At 50.4% G+C, this 18,126-nt stretch overlaps 1 protein-coding gene across 5 annotated transcripts in view; it reads right to left on the reverse strand.

Moving 5' to 3' along the window:
* Positions 1 to 18,126, reverse strand: part of SLC45A1 (solute carrier family 45 member 1) — a 79,074-nt gene that overhangs the window by 57,398 nt on the left and 3,550 nt on the right. For 3 of the 5 annotated variants that reach the window (XM_069947524.1, XM_069947525.1, XM_069947522.1), the window contains exon 2: positions 13,487 to 13,900. In XM_069947524.1, the coding sequence (XP_069803625.1) occupies positions 13,487 to 13,880 (394 nt within the window). In that variant the 5' untranslated portion in view covers positions 13,881 to 13,900. Of the gene's footprint in view, positions 1 to 6,304; positions 6,355 to 13,486; positions 13,901 to 18,126 lie in introns of those variants that run through there. The other 2 variants (XM_069947528.1, XM_069947526.1) reach the window with 2 other exon arrangements.

The raw sequence follows: 18,126 nt of genomic DNA on the forward strand, positions 1-18,126 counted from the left end.
TACACAGCATCCCCTGCAGCCCCCCATACACAGTACCCCCTGCAGTCCCCCATACACAGCATCCCCTGCAGCCCCCCCATACACAGCATCCCCTGCAGCCCCCCATACACAGTACCCCCTGCAGCCCCCCATACACAGTATCCCCTGCAGCCCCCCATACACAGCATCCCCTGCAGCCCCCCCATACACAGCATCCCCTGCAGCCCCCCTATCCCCCCATACACAGCATCCCCTGCAGCCCCCCATACACAGTATCCCCTGCAGCCCCCCATACACAGCATCCCCTGCAGCCCCCCATACACAGCATCCCCTGCAGCCCCCCATACACAGCATCCCCTGCAGCCCCCCATACACAGCATCCCCTGCAGCCCCCCCATACACAGCATCCCCTGCAGCCCCCCCCTATCCCCCCATACACAGCATCCCCTGCAGCCCCCCCATACACAGTACTCCCTGCAGCCCCCCATACACAGCATCCCCTGCAGCCCCCCATACACAGCATCCCCTGCAGCCCCCCCTACACAGCATCCCCTGCAGCCCCCCCATACACAGCATCCCCTGCAGCCCCCCCATACACAGCATCCCCTGCAGCCCCCCCCTATCCCCCCATACACAGCATCCCCTGCAGCCCCCCCATACACAGTACCCCCTGCAGCCTCCCCAAACACAGTATCCCCTGCAGCCCCCCATACACAGCATCCCCTGCAGCCCCCCATCCCCCCATACACAGCATCCCCTGCAGCCCCCCATACACAGCATCCCCTGCAGCCCCCCCATACACAGCATCCCCTGCAGCCCCCCATCCCCCCATACACAGCATCCCCTGCAGCCCCCCATACACAGCATCCCCTGCAGCCTCCCCACACACAGCATCCCCTGCAGCCTCCCCATCCCCCCCCCCACAGCACCCCCTGCTGACCCCCATCCCCACACGCACAGTATCCCCTGCAGCCCCCCATCCCCCACAGCATCCCCTGCAGCCCCCATACACAGCATCCCCTGCAGCCCCCCCATACACAGCATCCCCTGCAGCCCCCCATCCCCTCACACACAGCCTCCTCCCCACAGACAGCCTCTCCTGCATCCCCCCTATCCCCACACACACAGCATCCCCTGCAGCCCCCATCCCCCCACACACAGTATCCCCTGAAGCTCCCCCATCCCCCCCCCCCACAGCATCCCCTGCAGCCTCCCCAAACACAGCATCCCCTGCAGCCCCCCCATACACAGCATCCCCTGCAGCCCCCCATACACAGCATCCCCTGCAGCCCCCCCATACACAGCATCCCCTGCAACCCCCCCATACACAGTATCCCCTGCAGCCCCCCCATACACAGCATCCCCTGCAGCCCCCCCATACACAGCATCCCCTGCAACCCCCCCATACACAGCATCCCCTGCAGCCCCCCCATACACAGCATCCCCTGCAACCCCCCCATACACAGCATCCCCTGCAGCCCCCCCATACACAGTATCCCCTGCAGCCCCCCCATACACAGCATCCCCTGCAGCCCCCCCATACACAGCATCCCCTGCAACCCCCCCATACACAGTATCCCCTGCAGCCCCCCCAAACACAGCATTCCCTGCAGCCTCCCCAAACACAGCATCCCCTGCAGCCCCCCATCCCCACACAGCATCCCCTGCAGCCTTCCCATCCCCCCCCACACAGCACCCCCTGCTGACCCCCATCCCCACACGCACAGCATCCCCTGCAGCCCCCCATCCCCCACAGCATCCCCTGCAGCCCCCCATTCCCACACACACAAATAGCAGCCCCCATATCCCCCCCACACACACACAGAGCATCCCCTGCAGCTCCCCCATTCCCCCCCCCCCACAGAGAGCATCCCCTGCAGCTCCCCCATTCCCCCCCCCCCACAGAGAGCATCCCCTGCAGCTCCCCCATTCCCCCCCCCACACAGCATCCCCTGCAGCCCCCATCCCCCCACACACAGCATCCCCTGCAGCCCCCATCCCCCCACACACAGCATCCCCTGCAGCCCCCATCCCCCCACACACAACATCCCCTGCAGCCCCCCGATCCCCCCACACACAGCATCCCCTGCAGCCTCCCCCCCACACACACAGAGCATCCCCTGCAGCCCCCCATTCCCACACACACAAATAGCAGCCCCCATATCCCCCCCCCCCACACACACACAGAGCATCCCCTGCAGCCCCCCATTCCCACACACACAAATAGCAGCCCCCATATCCCCCCCCACACACACAGAGCATCCCCTGCAGCCCCCCATTCCCACACACACAAATAGCAGCCCCCATATCCCCCCCCCCCACACACACACAGAGCATCCCCTGCAGCCCCCCATTCCCACACACACAAATAGCAGCCCCCATATCCCCCCACACACACACAGAGCATCCTCTGCAGCTCCCCCATTCCCCCCCCCCCCACAGAGAGCATCCCCTGCAGCTCCCCCATTCCCCCCCCCCACACAGCATCCCCTGCAGCCCCCATCCCCCCACACACAGCATCCCCTGCAGCGCCCCCATCCCCCCCCCCACAGCATCCCCTGCAGCCCCCCATTCCCACACACACAAATAGCAGCCCCCATATCCCCCCCACACACAGAGCATCCCCTGCAGCTCCCCCATTCCCACACACACAAATAGCAGCCCCCATATCCCCCCCACACACACAGAGCATCCCCTGCAGCCCCCCATTCCCACACACACAAATAGCAGCCCCCATATCCCCCCCACACACACAGAGCATCCCCTGCAGCCCTCCATTCCCACACACACAAATAGCAGCCCCCATATCCCCCCCCCCCCACACACACACAGAGCATCCCCTGCAGCCCCCCCCCCATTCCCCCCACAGCATCCCCTGCAGCCCCCCCCCCATCCCCACTCCACAGTATGCCAGGGCCATCCACTCCCTTCCCCCCACCAACCAAGGGAAGCAGCCACACAGGATCAGAGGAGGACAAAGCAGGAACCAGGACAGATGAGAACTACAACCCCCACCATGTCCTCCTAACAGTTCATGTTGGGAGTTGTAGTTTTGCAGTCTGTGGACATTCAGGTGCAGGACTACAACCCCCATCAAGCAATATTGGCAAATCATAAAGGGAGTTGAAGTTCTGCAACAGATTAGAGGTTGACACAGTATAGGAGGGGGGAGCAGTGGCACAGTAGTACTACATCCCCCAGCATGGTGTATAGCAGTGCTTCTCAATTCCAGTCCTCAGGCCTCACCAACAGGTCATGTTTAGGAGTATCCCGAACAAAGGACACCTGTGATAATACCTGATGCGCCGAGTATGATTATATCACCTGTGATAATACCTGATGCGCCGAGTATGATTATATCACCTGTGCTTATACCTGATGCGCCGAGTATGATTATATCACCTGTGATAATACCTGATGCGCCGAGTATGATTATATCACCTGTGATAATACCTGATGCGCCGAGTATGATTATATCACCTGTGATAATACCTGATGCGCCGAGTATGATTATATCACCTGTGATAATACCTGATGCGCCGAGTATGATTATATCACCTGTGCTTATACCTGATGCGCCGAGTATGATTATATCACCTGTGATATACTAAGGAAATCCTCAAAACATGACCTGTTGGTGAGGCCTGAGGACTGGGATTGAGAAGCACTGGTATATAGGGTAGGCTGTACAACTACATCTCCCAGCATGATCCTCTGATGCTTTGGTAGAACTACAGTATGTGTGTATGTTGCTTTGTTTACTATGATTTTTACTAATAGGGGGTGTGCACATGAGGGGAAGGAGAATTGAACTATGGCTGGCCCAGTAGAAATTGCCCATACCCACAGGGGTATTGCTTGGGGGGGGGGGCATTGACAGAAAAGGTGATCATGTGGAGGGAAAAGTGAACTATGGTGAAAATACAGAAACCCCAGTTTCCCAGCATCTTGTATTGTAATCAGTATGATGGAGGTCACCCAGCTTTCTCACCATCTTATACTCAGTATGATGGAGGTCACCCAGCTTTCCCAGCATCTAGTACTTAGTATAATGAAGGTCACCCAGCTTTCCCACCACCTTATACTCAGTATGATGTGGTCACCCAGCTTTCTACCCTTCTTATACTAAGTATGATGTGGTCACCCAGCTTTCTACCGTTCTTATACTAAGTATTATGTGGTCACCCAGCTTTCCCAGCATCTTATACTCAGTATGATGTGGTGACCCAGCTTTCCCAGCATCGTATACTCAGTATGATGTGGTCACCCAGCTTTCCCAGCATCTTATACTGAGTATGATGTGGTCACCCAGCTTTCCCAGCATCCTATATTCACTATGATGGAGGTCACCCAGCTTTCCCTGGATCCTATACTCAGTATGATGAAGGTCACTCAGCTTTCTGTCCATCTTATACTCAGTATGATGTGGTCACCCAGCTTTCCCAGCATCTTATACTCAGTATGATGTGGTCACCCAGCTTTCCCAGCATCCTATAATCAGTATGATGTGGTCACCCAGCTTTCCCAGCATCCTATATTCAGCATGATGGAGGTCACCCAGCTTTCCCTGGATCCTATACTCAGTATGATGAAGGTCACTCAGCTTTCTGTCCATCTTATACTCCGTATGATGTGGTCACCCAGATTTCCCTGCATCTTGTACTAAGTATAATGTGGTCACCCAGCTTTCCCACCATCCCACCATGCCTCAGGGAGCTGCACAGTAAATCTATACTGTGCAGCTGAAAACCATATTAGCACAATTGTGCTAATTGATTGCGCTTCCCATATCAGTGCACGGATGGTAGATGGCACCCCGGCCTGTACTTCTGCCAGCGGCGATGTTCAGACAGTTCGGATAATGTCTCCAGCCCCTCCAGTCATTTGTGACCAGGGAATTCCTACTGCTCTGTGTGAAGGGGCCAGAAGTCACCTTGTCAATGTAAGTCTATGGGACTATGATCCGTGTCAGTGCTGAGCCGTCCCATAGACTTATACAGGAAAGTGACTTCCGACCCCTTCACAGTGAGTAGTAGGAATTCCCTGGTCACAAATGACTGGAAGGGCCGAATGTGTTATCCGAAGTGTCAGAACAATTCCGCTGGAGGAAGTACAGGTCCGGGTGGCATCTACCTTCCTCGCACTGATGTAGGGAGCGTAATAATAGGTAAGGGCCAGAGTGGTACTTGAAGGATGGGCCGCTAGCCGGCTACTCATGGGCCACTGCTGTGTGCTTGCCCCCCAGGCTAAAATTTGCCAGCCAGCCCCTGGTCACCGCCAGGATCCTGCGCACAGACATCTCCATCATACACTCACCCCCAGCATCCTGCACACAGACATCTCCATCATACACTCACCCCCAGCATCCTTCACACAGACATCTCCATCATACACTCACCGCCAGGATCCTGCACACATACATCTCCATCATACACTCACCCCGAGCATCCTGCACAGACATCTCCATCATACACTCACCGCCAGGATCCTGCACACATACATCTCCATCATACACTCACCGCCAGCATCCTGCACACAGACATCTCCATCATACACTCACCGCCAGCATCCTGCACACAGACATCTCCATCATACACTCACCGCCAGCATCCTGCACACAGACATCTCCATCATACACTCACCGCCAGCATCCTGCACAGACATCTCCATCATACACTCACCGCCAGCATCCTGCACAGACATCTCCATCATACACTCACCCCCAGCATCCTGCACACAGACATCTCCATCATACACTCACCGCCAGCATCCTGCACACAGACATCTCCATCATACACTCACCCCCAGCATCCTGCACAGACATCTCCACCATACACTAACCGCCAGCATCCTGCACACATACATCTCCATCATACACTCACCCCCAGCATCCTGCACACATACATCTCCATCATACACTCACCGCCAGGATCCTGCACACAGACATCTCCATCATACACTCACCCCCAGCATCCTGCACAGACATCTCCATCATACACTCACCGCCAGGATCCAGCACACAGACATCTCCATCATACACTCACCCCCAGCATCCTGCACACATACATCTCCTTCATACACTCACCCCCAGGATCCTGCACACAGACATCTCCATCATTCACTCACTGCCAGCATCCTGCACAGACATCTCCATCATACACTCACTGCCAGCATCCTGCACAGACATCTCCATCATACACTCACCCCCAGGATCCTGCACAGAAATCTCCATCATACATTCACCTCCAGGATGCTGCACACAGACATCTCCATCATACACTCACCGCCAGCATCCTGCACACAGACATCTCCATTAAACACTCACCCCTAGGATCCTGCGCGCAGAAATACGTCACATGGTTGCACATCTCTTCCTGCCCCACTGCCCTACGGTTGTTTTATATGGGATATCTATCGTCTGCCAGGAAGTCTCCTTGCATATAATCGCCCTGTGTAAAAAGACCATTGATCAGCCAACCAACAGGAGAACACTCAGCAATCATATATGTGTGAGTGTATAATGGTGCGGTATTATGTATATATGTGAGTGAAAATGGTGCAGTATTATATATGTGAGTGTATAATGGTCAGTAATATATCTGTGAGTGTATAATGGTGCGGTATTATGTATATATGTGAGTGTATAATGGTGCGGTATTATGTATATATGTGAGTGTATAATGATGCGGTATTATGTATATATGTGATTGTATAATGGTGCGGCAATATGTATATATGTGAGGGTATAATGGTGCGGTATTATATATGTGAGTGTATAATGGTGCGGTAATATATCTGTGAGTGTATAATGGTGCGGTATTATGTATATATGTGAGTGTATAATGGTGCGGTATTATGTATATATGTGAGTGTATAATGGTGCGGTATTATGTATGTGTGAGTGTATAATGGTGCGGTATTATGTATGTGTGAGTATATAATGGTGCGGTATTATGTATATGTGAGTGAAAATGGTGCAGTATTATGTATGTGTGAGTATATAATGGTGCGGTATTTTGTATATATGTGAGTGTATAATGGTGCGGTATTACGTATATATGTGAGTGTATAATGATGCGGTATTATGTATATATGTGATTGTATAATGGTGCGGCAATATATATATATGTGAGTGTATAATGGTGCGGTATTATGTATATATGTGTGTATAATGGTGCGGTATTATGTATATATGTGAGTGTATAATGGTGTGGTATTATGTATATATGTGAGGGTATAATGGTGCAGTATTATGTATATGTGAGTGAAAATGGTGCAGTATTATATATGTGAGTGTATAACGGTGCGGTATTATATATGTGATTGTATAATGGTGCAGTATTATATCTGTGTGTGTATAATGGTGCGGTATTATGTATATATGTGAGTGTATAATGGTGCGGTATTATATATGTGTGTATAATGGTGCGGTATTATGTATATATGTGTGTATAATGGTGCGGTATTATGTATATATGTGAGTGTATAATGGTGCGGTATTATGTATATATGTGTGTATAATGGTGCGGTTTTATGTATATATGTGAGTGTATAATGGTGCGGTATTATGTATATATGTGTGTATAATGGTGCGGTATTATGTATATATGTGAGTGTATAATGGTGCGGTATTATGTATATATGTGAGTGTATAATGGTGTGGTATTATGTATATATGTGTGTATAATGGTGCGGTTTTATGTATATATGTGAGTGTATAATGGTGTGGTATTATGTATATTTGAGTGTATAATGGTGTGGTATTATGTATATATGTGAGTGTATAATGGTGCGGTATTATGTATATATGTGTGTGTATAATGGTGCGGTATTATGTATATATGTGAGTGTATAATGGTGCGGTATTATGTACATATGTGTGTATAAGGGTGCGGTATTATGTACATATGTGTGTATAATGGTGCGGTATTATGTATATTACTGGTGCTGGTACCTCACACACCATCCCCCTATCATGGTATAATGGTGCGGTATTATGTATATATGTGTGTGTATAATGGTGCGGTATTATGTATATATGTGTGTATAAGGGTGCGGTATTATGTACATATGTGTGTATAATGGTGCGGTATTATGTATATATGTGAGTGTATAATGGTGCGGTATTATGTATGTGTGAGTGTATAATGGTGCGGTATTATGTATATATGAGTATATAATGGTGCGGTATTTTGTATATATGTGAGTGTATAATGGTGCGGTATTACGTATATATGTGAGTGTATAATGGTGTGGTATTATGTATATATGTGAGGGTATACTGGTGCGGTATTATGTATATGTGAGTGAAAATGGTGCAGTATTATATATGTGAGTGTATAATGGTGCGGTATTATATATGTGATGGTATAATGGTGCGGTATTATATCTGTGTGTGTATAATGGTGCGGTATTATGTATATATGTGAGTGTATAATGGTGCGGTATTATATATATGTGTGTATAATGGTGCGGTATTATGTATATATGTGAGTGTATAATGGTGCGGTATTATGTATATATGTGAGTGTATAATGGTGCGGTATTATGTATATGTGAGTGTATAATGGTGCGGTATTATGTATATATGTGTGTATAATGGTGCGGTATTATGTATATATGTGTGTATAATGGTGCGGTATTATGTATATATGTGAGTGTATAATGGTGCGGTATTATGTATATATGTGTGTATAATGGTGCGGTTTTATGTATATATTTGAGTGTATAATGGTGCGGTATTATGTATATATGTGAGTGTATAATGGTGCGGTATTATGTATATATGTGTGTATAATGCTGCGGAATTATGTATATATGTGAGTGTATAATGGTGCGGTATTATGTATATATGTGTGTATAATGGTGCGGTATTATGTATATATGTGTGTATAAGGGTGCGGTATTATGTACATATGTGTGTATAATGGTGCGGTATTATGTACATATGTGTGTATAATGGTGCGGTATTATGTATATCACTGGTGCTGGTACCTCACACACCATCCCCCTATCATGGTATAATGGTGCGGTATTATGTATATATGTGTGTGTATAATGGTGCGGTATTATGTATATATGTGTGTATAAGGGTGCGGTATTATGTACATATGTGTGTATAATGGTGCGGTATTATGTATATATGTGAGTGTATAATGGTGCGGTATTATGTATGTGTGAGTGTATAATGGTGCGGTATTATGTATGTGTGAGTATATAATGGTGCCGTATTTTGTATATATGTGAGTGTATAATGGTGCGGTATTATGTATGTGTGAGTATATAATGGTGCCGTATTTTGTATATATGTGAGTGTATAATGGTGCGGTATTACGTATATATGTGAGTGTATAATGGTGCGGTATTACGTATATATGTGAGTGTATAATGGTGCGGTATTACGTATATATGTGAGTGTATAATGGTGCGGTATTATGTATATATGTGATTGTATAATGGTGCGGTATTATGTATATATGTGTGTATAATGGTGCGGTATTATGTATATATGTGAGTGTATAATGGTGCGGTATTATGTATATATGTGTGTATAATGGTGCGGTTTTATGTATATATTTGAGTGTATAATGGTGCGGTATTATGTATATATGTGAGTGTATAATGGTGCGGTATTATGTATATATGTGTGTATAATGCTGCGGAATTATGTATATATGTGAGTGTATAATGGTGCGGTATTATGTATATATGTGTGTATAATGGTGCGGTATTATGTATATATGTGTGTATAAGGGTGCGGTATTATGTACATATGTGTGTATAATGGTGCGGTATTATGTACATATGTGTGTATAATGGTGCGGTATTATGTATATCACTGGTGCTGGTACCTCACACACCATCCCCCTATCATGGTATAATGGTGCGGTATTATGTATATATGTGTGTGTATAATGGTGCGGTATTATGTATATATGTGTGTATAAGGGTGCGGTATTATGTACATATGTGTGTATAATGGTGCGGTATTATGTATATATGTGAGTGTATAATGGTGCGGTATTATGTATGTGTGAGTGTATAATGGTGCGGTATTATGTATGTGTGAGTATATAATGGTGCCGTATTTTGTATATATGTGAGTGTATAATGGTGCGGTATTATGTATGTGTGAGTATATAATGGTGCCGTATTTTGTATATATGTGAGTGTATAATGGTGCGGTATTACGTATATATGTGAGTGTATAATGGTGCGGTATTACGTATATATGTGAGTGTATAATGGTGCGGTATTACGTATATATGTGAGTGTATAATGGTGCGGTATTACGTATATATGTGAGTGTATAATGGTGCGGTATTATGTATATCACTGGTGCTGGTACCTCACACACCATCCCCCTATCACACTTCTTCCTTCTCCTCTCTCCAGTATGTTAGACCCGGCCTCCCCTATATAAGTCAGTTTGTCAGAGAGGAGACACAGAACTGCTGCAGTCCTAGGTCAGGGTCCTGGGGGTCCTTAGTCAGAGACACAGAACTGCTGCAGTCCTAGGTCAGGGTCCTGGGGGTCCTTAGTCAGAGACACAGAACTGCTGCAGTCCTAGGTCAGGGTCCTGGGGGTCCTTAGTCAGAGACACAGAACTGCTGCAGTCCTAGGTCAGGGTCCTGGGGGTCCTAATTCAGAGACACAGTATGTTGGAGTCTGAGACAGTAACTATGCAGCGCTGAGCCCAGGGGGGGGGGGGGTACCTGCCACCTGGGTACAACCGTGCCTACACCTGGGACCCTTCTACAACGTTAGGACTAACCAGACCCTTATCTTGGGGGGTTACAGCTGTGTACGCCTGGGGCACGTACTACCGAACCCCACACTCACTGGACTTGTGTGGTATAAGGTGCTCTTCTATCCAGTTCTCTCTTCTGCCCATCCCAATAGTGACAGTACCCACCCCAATAGTGACAGTACCCATCCCAATAGTGACAGTGCCCACCCCAATAGTGACAGTACCCATCCCAATAGTGACAGTGCCCACCCCAATAGTGACAGTACCCATCCCAATAGTGACAGTGCCCACCCCAATAGTGACAGTACCCACCCCAATGGTGACAGTGCCCACCCCAATAGTGACAGTACCCATCCCAATAGTGACAGTACCCACCCCAATGGTGACAGTACCCATCCCAATAGTGACAGTACCCATCCCAGTAGTGACAGTACCCACCCCAATGGTGACAGTGCCCACCCCAATAGTGACAGTACCCATCCCAATAGTAACAGTGCCCACCCCAATAGTGACAGTACCCATCCCAATAGTGACAGTACCCATCCCAATAGTGACAGTACCCATCCCAGTAGTGACAGTACCCACCCCAATGGTGACAGTGCCCACCCCAATAGTGACAGTACCCACCCCAATAGTGACAGTACCCACCCTAATGGTGACAGTACCCGCCTCAGTAGTGACAGTACCTGCCCCAGTAGTGACAGTACCCGCCCCAATAGTGACAGTACCCATCCCAGTAGTGACAGTACCCATCCCAGTAGTGACAGTACCCACCCCAGTAGTGACAGTACCCGCCCTAGTAGTGACAGTACCCATCCCAATAGCGATAGTACCCACCCCAGTAGTGACAGTACTCATCCCAATAGTGACAGTACCCATCCCAACAGTGACAGTGCCCATCCCAATAGTGACAGTGCCCATCCCAATAGTGACAGTGCCCATCCCAATAGTCACAGTACCCATCCCAATAGTGACAGTACCCATCCCAATAGTGACAGTACCCATCCCAATAGTGACAGTGCCCACCCCAATATTGACAGTGCCCATCCCAATGGTGACAGTACCCACCCCAGTAGTAACAGTACCCATCCCAATAGTCACAGTACCCATCCCAATAGTGACAGTACCCATCCCAATAGTGACAGTACCCATCCCAATAGTGACAGTGCCCACCCCAATAGTGACAGTGCCCATCCCAATAGTGACAGTGCCCATCCCCATAGTCACAGTACCCATCCCAATAGTGACAGTACCCATCCCAATAGTGACAGTACCCATCCCAATAGTGACAGTGCCCACCCCAATATTGACAGTGCCCATCCCAATGGTGACAGTACCCACCCCAGTAGTAACAGTACCCATCCCAATGGTGACAGTACCCACCCCAATGGTGACAGTACCCACCCCAGTAGTGACAGTACCCATTCCAATAGTGACAGTACCCATCCCAATAGTGACAGTACCCATCCCAGTAGTGACAGTACCCACCCCAATGGTGACAGTACCCGCCTCAGTAGTGACAGTACCCGCCCCAGTAGTGACAGTACCCGCCCCAATAGTGACAGTACCCATCCCAGTAGTGACAGTGCCCACCCCAATAGTGACAGTGCCCATCCCAATAGTGACAGTGCCCACCCCAATAGTGACAGTACCCATCCCAATAGTGACAGTGCCCACCCCAATAGTGACAGTACCCATCCCAATAGTGACAGTACCCACCCCAATAGTGACAGTACCCACCCCAGTAGTGACAGTACCCATCCCAATGGTGACAGTACCCACCCCAGTAGTGACAGTACCCGCCCCAATAGTGACAGTACCCATCCCAATAGTGACAGTACCCACTCCAGTAGTGACAGTACCCGCCCCAGTAGTGACAGTACCCGCCCCTGTAGTGACAGTACCCACCCCAGTAGTGACAGTACCCATCCCAATAGCGATAGTACCCGCCCCAGTAGTGACAGTACCCATCCCAACAGTGACAGTGCCCACCCCAATAGTGACAGTGCCCATCCCAATAGTGACAGTGCCCATCCCAATAGTCACAGTACCCATCCCAATGGTGACAGTACCCACCCCAATGGTGACAGTACCCATCCCAATAGTGACAGTGCCCATCCCAGTAGTGACAGTACCCGCCCCAGTAGTGACAGTACCCATACCAATAGTGACACTACCCATCCCAATAGTGACAGTGCCCACCCCAATAGTGACAGTGCCCATCCCAGTAGTGACAGTACCCGCCCCAGTAGTGACAGTACCCATACCAATAGTGACACTACCCATCCCAATAGTGACACTACCCATTCCAATAGTGATAGTAGCCAATAGTGAGACTGACCTCCCCAGTAGTGACAGTACCCATCCTAATAGTGCCAGTGACCGTCTCACTATTGATTGGCCCGGACCTCATGGTGGTTACCCGTCTCCTATCCTAGTTATTTGGCCGCCAATGTATCATTATTATACATCTCTCTACCGTCACGAGGCCGTATAAGTCTGTTATATAAGGGGCTTGTGGACTCCTACTCTAGAGGTTTGTAGACTTTACGAGACCCCTGGCCGATTACTGAGGGTCTATACCGGCGCTTCCTTCCACGTCTGGTGGACACTTTGCTGGATATTTCAGGGGTCTCGGGGATCGTGATGCCTCCTTCATAGAGGAGCCGTCATGTGCAATGGGAGTGACCACCAGATCATGGGCGCTAAGCATGTGCCCCGGATTCCACCAAAAGGTCATATAAAAGCGGTGATTACCCAGGATGGGGCTGATAAACCACACCATACTATAGAACTCATCGGGAAGACCCATCTGCAGGAGAACCGGCGTGACATACGCTGTTTCCATGGCGTAACAGAACTCGATTCCAAACAATATGCACCCATTAAATAAGAGTTCGCTAAAAGATCTCCGAGGATGAAGCTCCACAAACTCAATCAGGTCGAGCGGGCACGGGGTGTTGGGGGGAGGAGGCGGCGACGGCCGCACTAGCTTTCTTCTCTTTGGATGCCTTTTGAAATTGTTGGCTCGATGGCTGATATGACCGGTTACGGATGAAGTGTAGCCACACACCTGCGTCCGCCAGAATTCTTGGGCGACCATGTTTGGAAGCAGGGGGTCAGCCGCCGGCGACGTTACCGATGACGACATGTTGGGCGGATCTCTTATCCCTGCAAAAGGGCAACAAAAATAGGTTACATAAAATGGGGAGACTGCCACCACACCTTGTCCTTGTTTTGGGCGTTTGAGGGACGTGTTTTTTTTTTTCACACTGTTGTCACGTAGTGCCCAAATAACGGCTGTCACATAGTGCCCAAATAACGGCTGTCACATAGTGCCCAAATAATGGCTGTCACATAATGCCCAAATAACGGCTGTCACATAGTGCCCAAATAAGGGCTGTCACGTAGTGCCCAAATAACGGCTGTCACATAGTGCCCAAATAACGGCTGTCACATAGTGCCCAAATAAGGGCTGTCACATAGTACCCAAATAACGGCTGTCACATAGTGCCCAAATAACGGCTGTCACATAGTGCCCAAATAATGGCTGTCACATAATGCCCAAATAACGGCTGTCACGTAGTGCCCAAATAACGGCTGTCACATAGTGCCCAAATAACGGCTGTCACATAGTGCCCAAATAACGGCTGTCACATAGTGCCCAAATAAGGGCTGTCACATAGTACCCAAATAAGGGCTGTCACGTAGTGCCCAAATAACGGCTGTCACGTAGTGCCCAAATAATGGCTGTCACGTAGTGCCCAAATAACAGCTGTCACATAGTGCCCAAATAACGGCTGTCACATAGTGCCCAAATAACGGCTGTCACGTAGTGCCCAAATAACGGCTGTCACATAGTGCCCAAATAATGGCTGTCACGTAGTGCCCAAATAACGGCTGTCACATAGTGCCCAAATAATGGCTGTCACGTAGTGCCCAAATAACGTCTGTCACGTAGTGCCCAAATAATGGCTGTCACGTAGTGCCCAAATAACGGCTGTCACATAATGCCCAAATAACGGCTGTCACGTAGTGCCCAAATAACGGCTGTCACGTAGTGCCCAAATAACGGCTGTCACATAGTGCCCAAATAACGGCTGTCACGTAGCGTATATATCTCGGTATATAGCAGCAGTGTATATACCCCTGTATATAGCAGCAGTGTATATACCCCTGTATATAGCAGCAGTGTATATACCCCTGTATATAGCAGCAGTGTATATACCCCTGTATATAGCAGCAGTGTATATACCTCTGTATATAGCAGCAGTGTATATACCCCTGTATATAGCAGCAGTGTATATACCCCTGTATATAGCAGCAGTGTATATACCCCTGTATATAGCAGTCAGTGTCTCGCGGACAGCAGAGGAGAGGAATAGCTCACATGGTGATGCAGTGAAAGGAACTATATCAGGACAAACAGCGTCTAGATAGTATATAGATGTGGGGGTATATAAGGCAGTGGTATATAGATAGTATATAGATGTGGGGGTATATAAGGCAGTGGTATATAGATAGTATATAGATGTAGGGGTATATAAGGCAGTATATAGATAGTATATAGATGTGGGGGTATATAAGGCAGTATATAGATAGTATATAGATGTAGGGGTATATAAGGCAGTATATAGATGTGGGGGTATATAAGGCAGTGGTATATAGATAGTATATAGATGTGGGAGTATATAAGGCAGTGGTATATAGATGTGGGGGTATATAATGCAGCGTATAGATAGTATATAGATGTAGGGGTATATAAGGCAGTATATGTGGGGGTATATAAGGCAGTATATAGATGTGGGGGTATATAGTGGGGGGGGGGGCGTTACCTGCAGGATTAGGGACATCGCTCTGGATATTGCAGCAGCTGCAGCAGCCGGGATAATGGACGTGGCTGCCGCATCCTCCGCCCTGCACCCAGGCTGCATCCTTCCTTCTGGCTGTGGAGGTGGGGGAGGTGTGCGCTGTGACATCACTAACCCCCCCCCCCCCATCTGATGCCCCCCACCCCATTGTCTCCTATTGTTCTTCTGTACAACAGCACTGCACACATTATAGCGGGGGCAACAAGGGAGGGCAGATGAGCAGGGAGGGGGTAACAAGGGAGGGCAGATGAGCAGGGAGGGGGTAACAAGGGAGGGCAGATGAGCAGGGAGGGGGTAACATACCAGGAGATGGAAGAGGGAGGGGGTAACATACTGGGAGATGGCAGAGGGAGGGGGTAACATACTGGGAGATGGCAGAGGGAGGGGGTAACATACTGGGAGATGGCAGAGGGAGAGGGTAACATACTGGGAGATGGCAGAGGGAGGGGGTAACATACTGGGAGATGGCAGAAGGAGGGGGTAACATACCGGGAGGTGGCAGAAGGAGGGGGTAACATACCGGGAGGTGGCAGAGGGAGGGGGTAACATACCGGGAGATGGCAGAGGGAGGGGGTAACATACTGGGAGATGGCAGAGGGAGGGGGTAACATACTGGGAGATGGCAGAGGGAGGGGGTAACATACTGGGAGATGGCAGAGGGAGGGGGTAACATACTGGGAGATGGCAGAGGGAGGGGGTAACATACTGGGAGATGGCAGAGGGAGGGGGTAACATACGGGGAGATGGCAGAGGGAGGGGGTAACATACTGGGAGATGGCAGAGGGAGGGGGTAACATACTGGGAGATGGCAGAGGGAGGGGGTAACATACCGGGAGGTGGCAGAGGGAGGGGGTAACATACCGGGAGATGGCAGAGGGAGGGGGTAACATACCGGGAGATGGCAGAGGGAGGGGGTAACATACCGGGAGATGGCAGAGGGAGGGGGTAACATACTGGGAGATGGCAGAGGGAGGGGGTAACATACTGGGAGATGGCTGAGGGAGGGGGTAACATACTGGGAGATGGCAGAGGGAGGGGGTAACATACTGGGAGATGGCAGAGGGAGGGGGTAACATACAAGGAGATGGCAGAGGGAGGGGGTAACATGCCGGGAGATGGCAGAGGGAGGGGGTAACATGCCGGGAGATGGCAGAGGGAGGGGGTAACATACTGGGAGATGGCAGAGGGAGGGGGTAACATACTGGGAGATGGAAGAGGGAGGCGGTAACATACCGGGTAATGGCAGAGGGAGGGGGTAACATACCGGGAGGTGGCAGAGGGAGGGGGTAACATACTGGGAGATGGAAGAGGGAGGGGGTAACATACTGGGAGATGGCAGAGGGAGGGGGTAACATGCCGGGAGATGGCAGAGGGAGGGGGTAACATACCAGGAGATGGAAGAGGGAGGGGGTAACATACCGGGAGATGGCAGAGGGAGGGGGTAACATACCGGGAGATGGCAGAGGGAGGGGGTAACATACTGGGAGATGGCAGAGGGAGGGGGTAACATACCGGGAGATGGCAGAGGGAGGGGGTAACATACTGGGAGATGGCAGAGGGAGGGGGTAACATACTGGGAGATGGCAGAGGGAGGGGGTAACATACTGGGAGATGGCAGAGGGAGGGGGTAACATACTGGGAGATGGCAGAGGGAGGGGGTAACATACTGGGAGATGGCAGAGGGAGGGGGTAACATACTGGGAGATGGCAGAGGGAGGGGGTAACATACCGGGAGATGGCAGAGGGAGGGGGTAACATGCCGGGAGATGGCAGAGGGAGGGGGTAACATACCGGGAGATGGCAGAGGGAGGGGGTAACATGCCGGGAGATGGCAGAGGGAGGGGGTAACATACGGGGAGATGGCAGAGGGAGGGGGTAACATGCCGGGAGATGGCAGAGGGAGGGGTTAACATGCCGGGAGGTGGCAGAGGGAGGGGTTAACATGCCGGGAGGTGGCAGAGGGAGGGGGTAACATACCGGGTAGTGGCAGAGGGAGGGGGTAACATACCGGGAGGTGGCAGAGGGAGGGGGTAACATGTCGGGAGGTGGCAGAGGGAGGGGGTAACATGCCGGGAGATGGCAGAGGGAGGGGGTAACATGCCGGGAGATGGCAGAGGGAGGGGGTAACATGCCGGGAGATGGCAGAGGGAGGGGGTAACATGCCGAGAGATGGCAGAGGGAGGGGGTAACATGCCAGGAGGTGGCAGAGGGAGGGGGTAACATACCGGGTAATGGCAGAGGGAGGGGGTAACATACCGGGAGGTGGCAGAGGGAGGGGGTAACATGTCGGGAGGTGGCAGAGGGAGGGGGTAACATGCCGGGAGGTGGCAGAGGGAGGGGGTAACATGCCGGGAGGTGGCAGAGGGAGGGGGTAACATGCCGGGAGGTGGCAGAGGGAGGGGGTAACATGCCGGGAGGTGGCAGAGGGAGGGGGTAACATGCCGGGAGGTGGCAGAGGGAGGGGGTAACATGCCGATTGATGGCAGAGGGAGGGGGTAACATGCCGGGAGGTGGCAGAGGGAGGGG

Source organism: Dendropsophus ebraccatus, chromosome 12 (genome assembly GCF_027789765.1).
Source record: "Dendropsophus ebraccatus isolate aDenEbr1 chromosome 12, aDenEbr1.pat, whole genome shotgun sequence".
NCBI classification, from domain to species: Eukaryota; Metazoa; Chordata; class Amphibia; order Anura; family Hylidae; genus Dendropsophus; species Dendropsophus ebraccatus.